Source organism: Dipodomys spectabilis, unplaced genomic scaffold (genome assembly GCF_019054845.1).
Source record: "Dipodomys spectabilis isolate Male_0828 unplaced genomic scaffold, ASM1905484v1 ptg000422l, whole genome shotgun sequence".
Lineage (NCBI taxonomy): Eukaryota > Metazoa > Chordata > Mammalia > Rodentia > Heteromyidae > Dipodomys > Dipodomys spectabilis.
This window is the reverse complement of record NW_024871099.1, coordinates 5,566,614-5,580,760: the sequence shown is the minus strand read 5'-3', so window position 1 is coordinate 5,580,760 and position 14,147 is coordinate 5,566,614. Positions and strand designations below refer to the sequence as shown.

Sequence of the window (14,147 nt, the reverse complement as noted above, 5' to 3'; positions counted from 1 at the left end):
CGCAGCCCCAAGAATGAATGAAATCGTAGCGCGCTGGGCGGCAGAGCGGGCGGCGCAGGCCGGGCTGGGCCCGCGCACGGCGGCGGCAGCGGCGCCCCGGGCCGGAGGCGGCCCAGCCGAGCGGGCCATGGCTACCGCCATTCAGAACCCGCTCAAGTCGTGAGTGTCCCCGCCGTCCCCGCCCCCTCGCGGGACCCTCCCCCCCCCGTCCTCCTCCAGGAGCCCTTCCCCCGCCCTACCAGGGGCCGGACCCGCGGAGCGTAGTTGAATGGAGGGGGGGGTCCCCAGTGCGCGCCCCCCAAGCCCCTAGGGAGGGAGGGGCTCCCCGACCCCCTTGTTTGGCACCCCCCGGGGTTAGGGACGGGGCCCTGCCGGGGTCGCGGGGGCGTCTCTTCTTTGTCGCTGTCAGTGAAGGAATGTGGGCGCGGGCTGTGGGGGGGGGGGTGGGCATCGTTTCCTCACCCAGAGTGGGGGTAGCGGCTTCCCCCTCTCTCCTCCCTGGTGACTTGGGGGTGCGAGCGCCCGCACCTAAGTCTGGACCTCGGTCCTCTTGGGTTTCCATCACCTTCTTTGCCCCTCATCAAACCACCTTTCTCTCGTCGCCTTTCCTTTTCTCTGAAGGACCCCCCCCCCCCACCCCGCAACCCGTGGCACCCACGGGGAGGAAGCAAAGACAGGAGGGGTGTCTTCTGTTGAATCCCTGATGCGTCCCCCCCTTTTTCCTCTCTGGTCTCCAGGACCTAGAAGCCTCCCCCCACCCCATGCCTGGGTCAGCTCCCTCTGTCTCCTCTCACAGACATCTAAGGGGAGCACCTCTTATCCCCTGGGGCTTTGGGTGGGGGTGCGGGGAGCGCCCTAAAGTCTCCGGGGATTCCCTCCCTTTCTCCATATCCACGACTCGGCTTCCTCTCCGGCCCAGTAGCTGGCAACTCAGACGCTTGGGTCCACGGAAACCCCTCCCTCCCTTCCCTCCCCTTGTCCCTGCCACCCCCTGGCTATCTCCTCCTCTCTCCTCCCCTCCTTCTCCGTCTTCCTTCCTCGGGATCCCGGACTCCCGGGTCCCAGCGCTCCCCACCCCCTCTCCCCGGCGGGGACAGCGGGCTCCGAGTGACAGGCACCCGGCTTCTCCCGCCCTCTCTCCCGCAGGCGTGCGCGGTCCTCCCCTCCCCCTCCTCCCTGGCGCCCGCAGAGGAGGGGGGCGCGCGCCTGCGGAGCTGCACAAAGGGGCCCGCACGACCCCCCCTAGTCTCCCACCCCCGTGCTCCCACAACCTTGACCTTGGGCATCTAAGCGCTGAGTGTATGGGTGGGGAGTAACAGGGTGGAAGGAGGGCGTCCCCCACCCACCCACCTAGAAAAGGGCTGGGTCTGCACCAAAGCGCCCCCCCCAATCACTTCTGGTCCTGGAATGGGGGTGGGGTGGGGGTGGGAGAAGAGGGCGGGCGGGGCAGGGATTTATAGGCACAGGCCTACACAGGTAGGCAGAGGGTAGGGAGCCAGTGTCTGGTGGTCCAGGTCAGTGTGTGTGTGGCCTCTGCTTCTATGTCACCCTAAGTCACACACATAGAGGTTTTGTTTGTGGAGGACACCCTCAAACTGGGGGCAGTGGGGCCCTAAGCCTGTTGATAGAGCTGCAGAAATTTCGTCAGTGTGATTTCTGCTCAGACCCCTTGGAGTTATGGTGTGCCCACTGCAGAGATTTGGCTGCCAAAGGGTACAGGAGGGCCACTGACTCTCCTTGCATCTATGGGGTCTGCAAGGGTGGAGGTGGAGACTCAAGTGTCCCTAAAGAATGCCAATCCTAGCTACTCTGGGTGTTGAGATCTGAGGATCATGGTTCAAAGCCAGCTCCCTGCAGGAGAGGCCATGAGACTCCCATTCATCACCCAAAAGCCAGCTATTGAGCTGTGGCTCAAGTGGTGGAGTGCCAGCCTTGAGTAAAGAAACTGAGACAGCACCCAGGTCCTGAGTTCAAGCCCCAGTATGGTACATGTGTGTGTGTGTGTGCATGTATGTGTGTGTGCACGCACACACATACATGCTGGAGTTGAATCTCTTTGCAGTGGGAGCCAGGAGATGAAAACCTCAGCTTGAACCATTAATTCTGCAGCTCTGAGTCTCAGTGTTACTGTCTGTGCATTGGGAAGAATAAGTTCTTATTACCTTGTAGAGCTTCAAGAGGCAGTCTGTAAAAACTCTTTAGAGATTGGCCCTGAGCAAGAGTATAAATATATAAAAAATTTTTTTGTTGGTCCTATGTCTTAAATTCACCGCCTAGGTACTGTCCCTGAGCTCTGTTTGCTTAAGGATAGTACTCTCCCCCTGAGCCACAGCACCACTTCTGATTTTCTGGTGGTTCATTGGAGAAGGGAGTCTCATGGACTTTCCTGCTCAGGCTGGCTTTGTACAGTGATCCTCAGATCTCAGCCTCCTGAGTAACTAGGAGTACAGGTGTGAGCCACTGTTGCCCAGCTTCAAAAGTATAAATGTTTGATTAATAAATACTTATTTCTTTTAGGGGACAGCACCCATGGCATAGGGTTTGGGGACAGGTGTATTGTCGAAGGGGAGAGGACTGGAAGGTCAAGTTCATAGGACAGTGTGTGAAGGTGATGGTCAGGGAGCAAGAAAGAGAGCTCTCTCAGGTTGGGAGCCCTGGTTACTGCTGGCTGGAATTGTCATTGTGCTCCTTTCAGAGGTTGAGCAGGGGTGAGTTGGAGGGTTTGAGGCAGAGATGTGGGGAGCAAGTACAAAAAGGTGTGTTGGGGATCTGGAGAATGATAGAGGCGAGTGGAAGATGGCAAAGGCACAATCAGGGCTGAATCGTTTGATCTGAGGGCAGCGTTTACTGTGGCTAAGGTGGGCTGGCCTTTACAGGGACCTGGAGACCAGAAAGCAAAGGGGTACCAGAGATCCTCAATTCCCTTGTCATCACTGTGTTCTGGAAAGGAATTGAACACCCGATTTAGGAAGGGAGAAGGACAAGCCAAGGCTTGAGATGGCTTAGATGTGAAGTGGGGGTGGGGGTGCTGTGGATGGAGTAGGTGGTGTGTGTGTGTGTGTGTGTGTGTGTGAGAAGTGAAACAATAAACGTGGGGTGCCTCAAGTGGGTCTCAAAAGGGCGCCAGCCGATGGAGCGCCCCCTGGTGGACAAGGGAGTATTCGTGGGTGTTCATTTCAACACTGAAACACAGTGTCACTTCAAAGAGAGTGAGGCTGTGTGTGTGTACTCAGTAGGTCAGCTTGTTCTCTGGGGATCCCTTGGGATAGAGTCTGTGAGAGATGAGGTAAGTCTTCCATCTTCCATGAAGGACTGTGAGCTTTAAAGATCACCTAGGATAGGCTGAGAATGTGGCTTAGCGGTAGAGTGCTTGCATGCTAGCATGAAGCTCTGGGTTCAATTCCTCAGTACCACATACATAGAAAAAGCTGGAAGTGGTGCTGTGGCTCAAGTGGTAGAGTGCTATCTTTGAGCACTCAGGGACAGTGCCCAGGCCCTGAATTCAAGCCCCAGGGAGAAAAAAAAATCACCCAGGACATAGAACGGTTCACAGTTCCTCTGATTTTTCACCGGGAAATGGTGTGATGGTTTCACCCTGGAGAGAACTGTCTAAACATTTGATGGCTGCTCCACATTCATACACAGACACTTACTGAGCATTTACTGTATGCATGCATTTGGGGGGGGCAGGCCTGGGGCTTGAACTCAGAGCCTGGGTGCTGTCCCTGAGCTTCCCCCCCCTTCAAGTCTTGAACTCTACCACTTTAGCCACAGCACAACTTGTGGCTTTTTAGTGAGTAATTAGAGAGAACAGTTTCTTTTCCTGCCAGTAATCCTAACTACTGAGAAGGCTGAGATCTGAAGATTGAGATTGGAAGCCAGCATGGGTAAGGAAAGTCTATGAGACTCTTCTCTCCAATTAACCACCAAAGAGCCGTAAGTGGTGGTGTGGTTCAAATGATTGAGCGTCAGTCTTGAGCAATAAAAAGCTCAAGGACAGTGCCCAGGTCCTTAGTTCAAGCCCCAGTACCAGCACAAAACAAAACTAAGCCCTACCGAGTTTATTGATCAGCTATTACTTGGCTGGAGATACTTAGAGCGTCTGGAATAGCTGCTTTACCACTGAGCTGTACCCCCAGCCCATGCTGGGTCAATGAGACATCATCTTTTTTTTTTTTTTGAGAGGGTTTGGGGGTGGGGAAGGATGGAGCCAGTGATCCAGGTGTCTGCACCCCGCTGGCTCCTTAGTGAGAAGTGTGGGTGGGCACTTACCTGTAAGATGTCTTGAGTCTCTTGGTGTTTGCGTGTGTAGCGGCCAGCAGGGGTGCAGGTGTGGGAGTGTGTGTAATCTGCCACGTGGGGGTTGTGTGCCAGGCCGGGCGTGCATGCATGCGTTGCGTGCACGTGGGACGAAGGATGCACGCGTAAGTGACAGCGTGCTCTCTCATTCCCCCCTCCCCCGCGCCGGGGGTGGGGGGGGCCCGGGGAGGTGCGTGGGCCTCCGCCTGAGACTACCACTCCCGGCATGACCCGGGCGCCCCGCCCCGCTTCTCTGATTGGCTGACATCCGCGTGCTCCCGCCCCCCGGGAATGAATGGATGGGCGGCCTCAGCGCCCGCCCGACCGCTGGGAGGACCGACCCGGCGGGGACCTGCTGGGGGCAGGACCCGGGGAGCAAGATGGCCACGGTCATCCCGGGCCCCCTGAGGTGGTGCGGGCCGGCGCGGGGCGGGGCAGGGGAGGGCGCGCAGCCGGGCCTGCACGGGCACGAGCGTGTGTGTGTGTGTGTGTGTGTGTGTGTGAGTGTGTGGCGGCTGGGGGTGGGGCTGGGGGGTGTCAGGGGGACTGTCACCGTGTGCAAGGGTGCGAGTGTGCGGGATCGGGGGGGAGGGGGTCTCTCGCTGGAATGGTGTCCGATGCGCTGCTCCTGGAGGGGTGGAAGGCATGGGGGAGGTGGAGAAGAGGATCTGGATTTCTTTTGGGGGGAGGAGGGGGGGTCATCGTCCCCACCTCCTTCCCCCTCCTGTGACCCCTAGTTTTGGGAGAGGTGAAAATCTGAGGATGCCAAGGCCTTGGCAAACTCGTACGGAGTGTGCACTACCTTTGTCTTGGGGTGTAGAATGTGGGTGCGTGTGTGACTTATTTTGCTCATGTGGCTATGTATATGATTTCTTTTATTGTACAACTACATATCTTTGGATATTTGGGGCCCACATGTCCGGTGGGAACTATGCCGTGTTTGGCTTGGATTCTGTCTTTGGATAGCATGTGTTTCTGGTGCAAAGGTTTGTGTGAATCTGGGTGGATCCGAATTTTCCTGTTGTATAGGTGTGAATCTGTGTGTATTTTAGGTACTTTTTTTTTACACATATTTTTGTCTCTTTGTGCATGTGTGCCTGTACTTGTGTGAATCTGTGTGATTTCTTTGTATTGTGGGGCTGGAGCTTCTTGATGAGCTTGGTTTGTGTTATGGCTTTGGGTCTGTAAGTGCTTATGTGAGTAATTGTCTTCTGACAATTGTGTGCGTGTCTTTGCCTATGTGTGGTGGGATCTACTTTCTCGTTGTGGGTCTTTGTAGGTGATTTGTTTATATTGTGTGTCTTTGGCTATGTAAGGTATATTGTGCTTAGATATGTGTGGTCTCTCTGTAGTATGTAGCTTGGGGTTTTTGTATTTTTTTTTTCTGGAGATATTTGTGTGTGCATAGGTGTGAGATTTGTCTGCTTCTCCTTTGTGAGCATTGGGGTAAGTTTCTCTTTGTGTGTGAATTCCGTATGACCATGTGCGGTTTGTTTGTGTTGTGTGTTTGGATACGTGCAGTGTGGGTGAGTCTCCCTGTGTTTTTGTCCCTGTCTGTATTGTGCACTTCTTAGCTGGAGGCCTCTTCAGTCCCAGATTAGGGTCCCCTCCCCCTCCCCAGGGTCCAGGAGGGAACCACTGGGATGGGAAGAGGTGAAGTTGGAAGGGGTGGGGGCGGGGCGGGGTGTCCGGCCATCCATTTCCAATCAGCTGGAGCCAGCCGTTGGGGCCAGGGATGGGGTGCTGGGACTCGGGGCCACCCTTGCTGACAGGCGCCTGCCTGCTGCTCGCTCGCCCCGTAGCCTAGGCGAGGACTTCTACCGCGAGGCCATCGAGCACTGCCGCAGCTACAACGCGCGCCTGTGCGCCGAGCGCAGCCTGCGCCTGCCCTTCCTCGACTCGCAGACCGGCGTTGCTCAGAACAACTGCTACATCTGGATGGAGAAGACCCACCGCGGGCCAGGTACCAGCGGCCAGGAGGGCGGGGCCGGGCTGGCGGGGCAGGGCGGGGCCTGCCTCCCTGGCTGAGATCTTACCCTCTTCTCTCTCTAGGTTTGGCCCCAGGACAGATCTATACCTATCCTGCCCGCTGTTGGCGAAAGAAGCGGAGACTCAACATCCTGGAGGACCCCAGACTCAGGCCCTGCGAGTACAAGATCGGTGGGTGGAGCTTATGAGTGCACATCTTCATCCTAAGTGTCCCACGGCCTGCTCTGCCCAGCCTGAGTGTTTTCGGTGTATTTCAGAGCTCCCACAGCTTTGAGTCCCAGAGCTTCAGCTGTGTCTCCTCTGTGGGCCCAGGAGACTGGGGCACATTGTGGTACCTGTCAGGCATGTCTAGGTATATGAACTCTCTCTCTGTGACCCCCCCAGTGAGCTGGGGTACATTTGTATCTGGCTGTACTTCTTTTTGTGGGTACTCTGATTATTTCCCTCCCTGAGTGTGTTTGGATATTAAAAGTGTCTGGTTGTAACTCTTCCTGTCTGAAGAGAAATTGGTCAGTCTGTGCCTCTTGGTGTTTCCCAGTGTATTTTTTCTTGTGTGTGTCTGGTTGGCTCATCTGAGAATCCAGTTGTTCTGGGGCATGACTGAGTTCCTGTGCGCAGCTGGCTGTCTCTTCCTGTGGGGATCTGGACATGTTAGAGTGTCTGGGAGAGTCTTGCCATTTGTGTGTACATTCAGTGTGTTTCTGTGTGCTAGATCAGCATGGGTGGACTTAGTGCTTCTTGCATGTGTCCAGCAAAGTCAGAGTCCAGCAAAATCAGAGACACAGGCTTCTTGTCTTCCACTATTCATGACTGAAGGGCTGTGTTATATCTGGGAAGCAGTGGAGTGCTCACCTGGCTATCTTTGTCTCTCCTCCTGTGCACAGTTTGTATCTGATCAGTGCTTTCTGGGGATGTGTGTGTGTGTGTGTATGTGTGTGTGTAGATGTTTGTAGGGCCTGGCTGTGCCTTCCTCGTATAGGTCTCGATATCACTGTGGGCCTAGTGGTCTCCCTCAGAGAATCTCTCAGTGTATCCCAGTCTGGGTAAGCCTCTCCCAGGTATGGCCAAGAGTCTGGCTGGATCTCCTCTGAGTGTGTAGTGTCTCTGAGGACTGGTGTTGTGTCTTCCTTTGACTGTCTGTCTTGCATGTTCCTTGTGAATGTCCACATGTCCCATTTAAGTATCCATATTTACTCCCTTGGGTCTGGCTGCCCCCCCCCCCCCCCCCGTCTGTGGCTCTTAGGGTTTATGAGGGTTTAGGTGTGTCTAGGGCTTTGGTCATGTCTCCTCCTGAGTGTGTCCCAGTGGGGGTGTGGCTGTGTCTCTCCAGGATCTGGGCATCCTTCCAGGGTATGTGATGGAATCCTTGCTTCGGTTGCTGACCAAGTGTGAGAAGACCTCTTCCCTCCCACAAAGAGTGTGGTCCCCAACCTTAACCTGCCCCCTTATCCCTACCATTTGTCCCCAGATTGTGAGGCACCATTGAAGAAAGAGGGTGGTCTCCCGGAAGGGCCAGTCCTCGAGGCTCTGCTGTGTGCTGAGACTGGGGAGAAGAAGGTGGAGCTGAAGGAGGAGGAGACTATTATGGACTGTCAGGTAGAACCTTCCCTCCCACCACCCCCTGCAACCCCTAACCCAGCTGCAAATCCTCCTCTCACCCCCACAAGCAGCTACCTGCGGCCACTCCACATCCCTCCAGCCCTTAAGCCTTCGTGGTTCCTTAGGGCCTTCAGGTATACTGAGTCTCCATCTTCCCAGACCTCCTCCTCCTCTCATTGGAAGATTCCCCTTCTTCCACCAACCTGCCTTCTCTCCCTAGCCTGTACCAGATCAGTACCCCATCTTTCTTTTTCTCTCTCTCTTTCTTTCTTTCTTTCTTTCTTTCTTTCTTTCTTTCTTTCTTTCTTTCTTTCTTTCTTTCTTTCCTTCCTTCCTTCCTTCCTTCCTTCCTTCTTTCTTTCCTTCTTTCCTTCATCAGTCGTGGGGGCTGAACTCTGGGTCTGGGTGCTGTCCCTCAGCTCTTCAGCTCAAGGCTAGCACCCTACCACTTGAGCCACACACCACTTCCGGCTTTTATCTGCTTATGTGGTGCTGAGGAATTGAACCCAGGGCCTCATGCATGCCAGGCAAGCGCTCTACCACTGAGCCAACTTCTCAGCGCCCCCCCCCCCCCCATCTTTCTGACCTCTCAATCTTCCTTTTCCTGGGGTCCAGAAACAGCAGTTGCTGGAGTTTCCGCATGATCTTGAGGTGGAAGACTTGGAGGATGACATTCCTAGGAGGAAGAACAGGGCCAAAGGAAAGGTATCCCCAAAGCTGCTCACCCCTCCCCTCAGGGACTATACCCCTAAAGCTGCTCACCTCTCCTCTCAGAGACTGCTCATACTTCCTAGGCATGTGCCACAGGTCTGACCACATTTCACTCCCAGAGCAGCCTGAATAGGGAGGAGACCCAGGCTGACATGGATTAAACCATTTGCAAAAGGAAATTGTGTAGTGGATTAGAACTATTTCCACCACCACCTCCCCCAGACTCTGGGGTCTGGGGCTTGAAATCAGGGCCTTGTATTCTTGCTTGGCCTTTTTTTTTTTTTTTGTCAGTTGTGGGGCTTGAACTTTGGGCCTGGGTGCTGTCCCTCAGCTCTTCAGCTCAAGGCAAACACTCTACCACTTGAGCAACAGTGCCACTTCCAGTTTTCTGAGTGGTTCATTGGAGATAAGAGTCTCACAGGCTTTCCTGCCTGGGCTGGCTTTGAACCGTGATCCTCAGATCTCAGCCTCCTGAGGAGCTAGGATCACAGGTGTGAGCCACCAGCACCCGGCTCTTGCTTGGCTTTTTTTACCCCCTCATACCTAGTGCTCTACCACTTGAGCCACATTTCCAGGCTAGCATTTTGCTGGTTAATTGGAGATGGAGTCTTTATAGACTATTCTGTCGGGGCTGGCTTTGAACCACAATCCTTGAATCTCAACCTCTTAAGTAGGATTACAGGCGTGAGCCACTCACTCCCAGCAACTAGAACGATCTCATGGCTATCTCAGAGAGGTTTAAGACTCTATAGCTAGGAAGAATAAATAGCTTGGTGGAGGAGCAGGAATAATACTATTATTATTACTATAATTTTTGCTGTGCTAGGGCTTAGACCCTCAGCTTGCTAAGCAAGCATTCTATCACTGAGCAATACTATCAGCACCCTCAAATCAAATATTTGTGTTATTTTTCTTCCTCCTCCAAATTTGTCTTTATTATGATAAAGGTGATGTACAGAGGGGTTACAGTTACATAGTCAGGTAATGGGTACCTTTCTTTTTGGACAATGTCACCCCTTCCCTCGCTCCCAGTTTTTCCCTCCCGTCCCCATTGTGTGTGTGTGTGTGTGTGTGTGTGTGTGTGTGTGTTTGTGTGTGTGTGTGTGATTTAAGTTGAAGTCCAAATGATGAAGCCCAATGGGTGGTGTACACCTGTGATCCCACTTCAGGAGGCTGAGACAGGAGGATCTCAAGTTGCATGGCAGCTTGGGTTATATAGTGCTACCCTTCCTTAAAAAAAGAAAAAAGAAAAATTCAAGTTCAGATGGTGACAACTTGGATTTCTGGGTCTCTCACTTATGACCATTCTCCTCTGTCCCGCAGGCATACGGCATCGGGGGTCTCCGGAAACGCCAGGACACTGCTTCCTTGGAGGACCGAGACAAGCCGTATGTCTGTGATAGTGAGTCCTTCTGCAGAGGGGGAAAGAGAGAGAGTGGGGCCCAGAGACCTCTCCCCTGATGGCTCTCCCGCCTGTCCTGGCCTTGGGTGGGTGTGTATGTTTAGGTCTTGGGCAGTGGGGGTGGTGTGATCCTGGAGGCCAGGGTGGAGGCAGCGGCTGAGGAGGCTGACAGCTGCCCGCTCGCTCGCCCTCCAGTCTGTGGGAAGCGGTATAAGAACCGGCCAGGGCTCAGCTACCACTACACCCACACCCACCTGGCTGAGGAGGAGGGGGAGGAGCACGCCGAGCGCCACGCCCTGCCCTTCCACCGGAAAAACAACCACAAACGTGAGCCCAAGGGCCAGGTTGGGGAGGCGAGGGGCCCAGGGATGGTGGAGGGGGGTGCTGAAGAAGCCTGGTGGCGGCTGTGGAGGGGGTGGGGGCACATTAGACATTTCTGGAAAATCTCCAGCTCAGAGGTTCCCTCCCCCACCGACCATAGGGATGCTGGCTCCGGGGTTGCCATGGCAACCAACCATCTCTTCCCTCGCTCCTGGCCCGGGCGTAATATTTCTGGGTCTGATTTATTGTTTCAATTAGAGCTTGGGGAGGGGGTGATAGATGACTCCCCTCCCTCGCTGAGCCTCCCTTTCTCCCTTTTCTGCTGTGCTTTTGGCTAAGGGGCTAAAGGGTCGGGTTGGTGGCCCAGGAGCCCTTGGCACCCATCCGTGTTCAGCCCACACCATGCCAGCTGAGTGATGGGGGAGGGGAACTGACTCCTGTCCATCTCTTGGAGGCAGAGGGCAGCGTCCTCAGACCAGGCCCACCACATATCCGAGCACCTCTGTGCTCTGAGCTTCTCTCCATACTAGGTCTTGGCCAGAAACATCTGCAGAATTTTACCTGGGCGGGGCTTAGCTAGGGGTTGCTGCCTGGCAGACAGGTAGAGTTGTGAGGCAGAGGCTAGGCTGCTCTTCCTAAGCCTGTACTGGTTGTCACATTTTTGTGTAATAAAAGAGAACATAATCAATTGTACTAAGAGCTGGTGGTCCTCATGAGAATGACGCCCCCCTCCCCAACTCTTTTTTTTTTTGTTACTGATCACAGGTCAGGGTAGCTACTCTTTCCACATTCTCCTGGTGCTTGGACTAATAATAGCCCAGCCCCAGAGCCAAGGCTGGAGGTGGGAGGGGCAGGGCAGTTGGAGCATTGCCTCTGGTGAGAGCCCCTCTCTCTGTCCCCCACCCCCAGAGTTTTACAAAGAATTGGCCTGGGTCCCCGAGGCACAAAGGAAGCACACAGGTAGGGATGCTTCTTTCCACTCCTACTTCAGCAGCCCTTGACTGGGTGGTCCTCCTGCCCTGTGCCCACCCCTGCCCACTGTCTTTCAGCCAAGAAGGCACCTGATGGCACTGTCATCCCTAATGGCTACTGTGACTTCTGCCTGGGTGGCTCCAAGAAGACGGGGTGTCCCGAGGACCTCATCTCTTGTGCAGACTGTGGCCGATCAGGTGATACCCCCATTGGAGGTGGAGAAGAGGGCCAGGAGTCCAGGTCTGGAGGATGGGGAGGTTGTGTGTGGGGAACCAAGGCCCCCATGGCTCAGCTGCTGAGCACTGTAGGAATCCCAGTGGGCTCTGGGAATGGTGGGGGATGGCCATTGTGCCATTGTACGTAGTGACCCATGCTAATCGCGGCATGGACAGTAGTGAGAAGATGGCAGAGGCATTGTGGGTAGGAGACTGAGATCTGGGAGTGATGGATTGCTACTGCCTGGGTCCTTATTTGCTGAATGGAATGCCATTTCCCATGGTGGTGGCTTCAGCACGGTAAGAAATTTGTGACGGCTGTGGTATCCTGGGTTGTGAGGTCTGCTTCTTGTGGCAGTTAGATAAAATGAAATTATAGTTGTTAAGGCACTCAGGCAGCAGCTGTGGGGTTGGCTACCATAGGGGATGGCCAGAAGTGTTAGATCTGTGGGCAGGAGCTGAGGATGTCAAGTACTGTGGCAGTGTTGGTGGGTGTTGGGCATTATGGATGACAGCTGTGGGCAGCGACTGTGGGTGTGGGTATCAGGCCCTGTGGGTGATGATGATGAGGGCAGGCACAGTGGGCACTGAGTGTGGGTGGCAGGAGTAGTGGCTCTGGTGTCAGGCACCATGGCTGTAGCTGCAGGTGTCTGCCCTGGGGTACTGAGATGCCTAACCAACTGGTATTATGCGTAGTGTTAGGAACAGTTTCGTTGCGGGGGGGGGGGGGCATCTTGTGGAATCAAGGTGTGAGGACCCCTGTTGTGCAAGGCGGTTGCCATGGCGTTGTGGCTGGGAGAAGGCGGTTGCCACGTGACTGTGGTTAACAGGCACACTTGGCCATATTCCGTGGTGGGTAATGGAATGTGGCTGCCTCAGCCCGGTGGTTAACGGACTGTGGTTGCCCCGGTGTTGTGGGTGGTAAGACGTGGTTGCCACAGCACTGTGGGTAATGGAATGTGGTTGCCATAGCATTCTGGGGAGCAAAGTGTGGTTGCCATGGCATCTGGCTAGGAGACTGTGATGGCCAAGGTATAGCTGCTTGCCTGCTGGGCATCTTGTGTAGGGGTGAGGCTGCTTCTTCCCTAGGGGGGTCAAGTAGCCACCAGAGGCAGGATGATTTCTTCCCCCTCCAACCACATCCCTGCCTCTCGGCCCCCAGGACACCCCTCGTGTTTACAGTTCACGGTGAACATGACAGCTGCTGTGCGGACCTACCGCTGGCAGTGTATTGAGTGCAAGTCCTGCAGCCTATGTGGCACCTCGGAGAATGACGTGAGTGTCCGCCCTGCCTCCCTGGGACATCCCCAGCCTCCCTCCCTGCCAGCCCCACCAGGAGTCCTCCTCACCCCCCACCCCCCCAGCCCCAGGCAACCAGCAGTAATGCAGAGACTTACTGTTATTAGTGTCCATTACTGGAGTCTGGCACTATTTTGCTCCTCCCCCTGACACTGCCCTACCAGATTTATGGATTGCTGCCTTGCTCTCATTTCCACTGCATAGAAGAAAGGAGCTCCGAGAGGGAGAATGGGCTGTCTGAGAAAGGGGTAGAGCCGGGATTCTAACCATGTCCACAACTCCAGAGCTAGTACCAGGCCCTTAGTGTCACATAGCATTCCAGAGTTACAGAGTGACATGGATGTCTGCTGATCAGGCAGAGGCCATAATGCAGAGCCTTTTCAGAGTGCCCCCCCACCCCCCCACCCAGCACCCTTGGGACCAGGCCCCTTCCCCAGCCCCCCACCCCGGTTTCTGGTGCCCATGCCCCCAGGGTGCCAGCTGGGTGGGTCTCACCCCCCAGGACCAGCTGCTGTTTTGTGACGACTGTGATCGGGGTTACCACATGTACTGCCTGAGTCCCCCCATGGCGGAGCCCCCAGAAGGTGAGGGATGAGGTGGACTCCTGTGGGGGATGGGGCGTTGGGAAGTTGGCTTCCTGGTGGCAAAGACCATGTACGCTGCTGGGTGGACATGGGCCTGATTCCATCCTCTGGCCACCCTCTCAGGGAGTTGGAGTTGCCACCTCTGCCTGCGGCACTTGAAAGAAAAGGCCTCTGCCTACATCACCCTCACCTAGGCCTGGCTCTGCTTCTCCTGGACCTGGACCTGGACCTGGACCCCTCCGGGTGGTGCTTGCCCTCTGCCTATCAGAGCTCCTCTCTTCCACCTTCATACCCAGCAGCAGGAGGAGGGCGAAGCCTAGAGAGGGCAGGGCTGCCGTCCCCTCTGCAGGTGGAATGTTAGCCCTGCAGGCTGGGGCCCAGCACTGCCCCTCTCCCTCGTGCCCTCCTACCCTTCCCCATCCCTTGGCAAATGGGCACCAGGGGCTTCCACTCCCCTCAAAGCCATACCCCGCCTCTAGGCGGGCACAGGGGGGTAGTGGATGCCAACCTGGGGCATGGACAGAGCCTTTTTCTAAAGAAAAAGACAAAAAGTTAAAAAAAAAAAGAAATTAATATATACAAAGAGTCCTATAAGGCCCGGCTGGGTGGAGGTAGAGGGGGTATGGCTGAGCATCTGCTGGGCACCTGTCTCTGCCAGCTTCCTGCCTGGCACTCCCCACCCCCGCCCCAATTCTGGAGTTGCAGCTGTCCCACCTCTCCATCTGAGGTGGGCACCGTTCCCCCCCTCATGCCCAG

The 14,147-nt window shown here is 55.3% G+C and overlaps 1 protein-coding gene across 5 annotated transcripts; it reads left to right on the top strand.

The window, feature by feature from the left end:
• The first annotated feature begins 31 nt into the window (after positions 1–31).
• Positions 32–13,600, top strand: Dpf1 (double PHD fingers 1). 5 transcript variants are annotated; one of them, XM_042668224.1, is made up of 12 exons: positions 32–159; positions 6,102–6,262; positions 6,352–6,459; positions 7,757–7,884; positions 8,503–8,592; positions 9,922–10,000; positions 10,196–10,327; positions 11,231–11,281; positions 11,371–11,490; positions 12,671–12,783; positions 13,310–13,391; positions 13,515–13,600. In XM_042668224.1, the coding sequence occupies exons 1-12, from the start codon at positions 128–130 to the stop codon at positions 13,583–13,585; spliced, it is 1,167 nt and encodes a 388-aa protein (XP_042524158.1). In that variant the 5' UTR covers positions 32–127; the 3' UTR covers positions 13,586–13,600. The 5 variants fall into 5 exon arrangements, with proteins under 5 accessions (XP_042524158.1, XP_042524161.1, XP_042524160.1 ...); XM_042668225.1 differs by lacking the exon at positions 32–159 and adding an exon at positions 4,665–4,708; XM_042668223.1 differs by lacking the exon at positions 32–159 and adding an exon at positions 4,665–4,708 and having other exon boundaries at positions 13,280–13,391.
• Positions 13,601–14,147: the final 547 nt, after the last annotated feature.

What these genes read in the sequence shown, in the direction of transcription:
- Dpf1 (XM_042668223.1), top strand. Translation starts at nt 4,680, where the DNA reads ATGGCCACGGTCATCCCGGGCCCCCTGAG. An exon ending in AGACTATTATGGACTGTCAG is followed by an intron (nt 7,885 to 8,502) that starts GTAGAACCTTCC and finishes CCTGGGGTCCAG; the next exon opens with AAACAGCAGTTGCTGGAGTT. An exon ending in CATGGCGGAGCCCCCAGAAG is followed by an intron (nt 13,392 to 13,514) that starts GTGAGGGATGAG and finishes CCACCCTCTCAG; the next exon opens with GGAGTTGGAGTTGCCACCTC.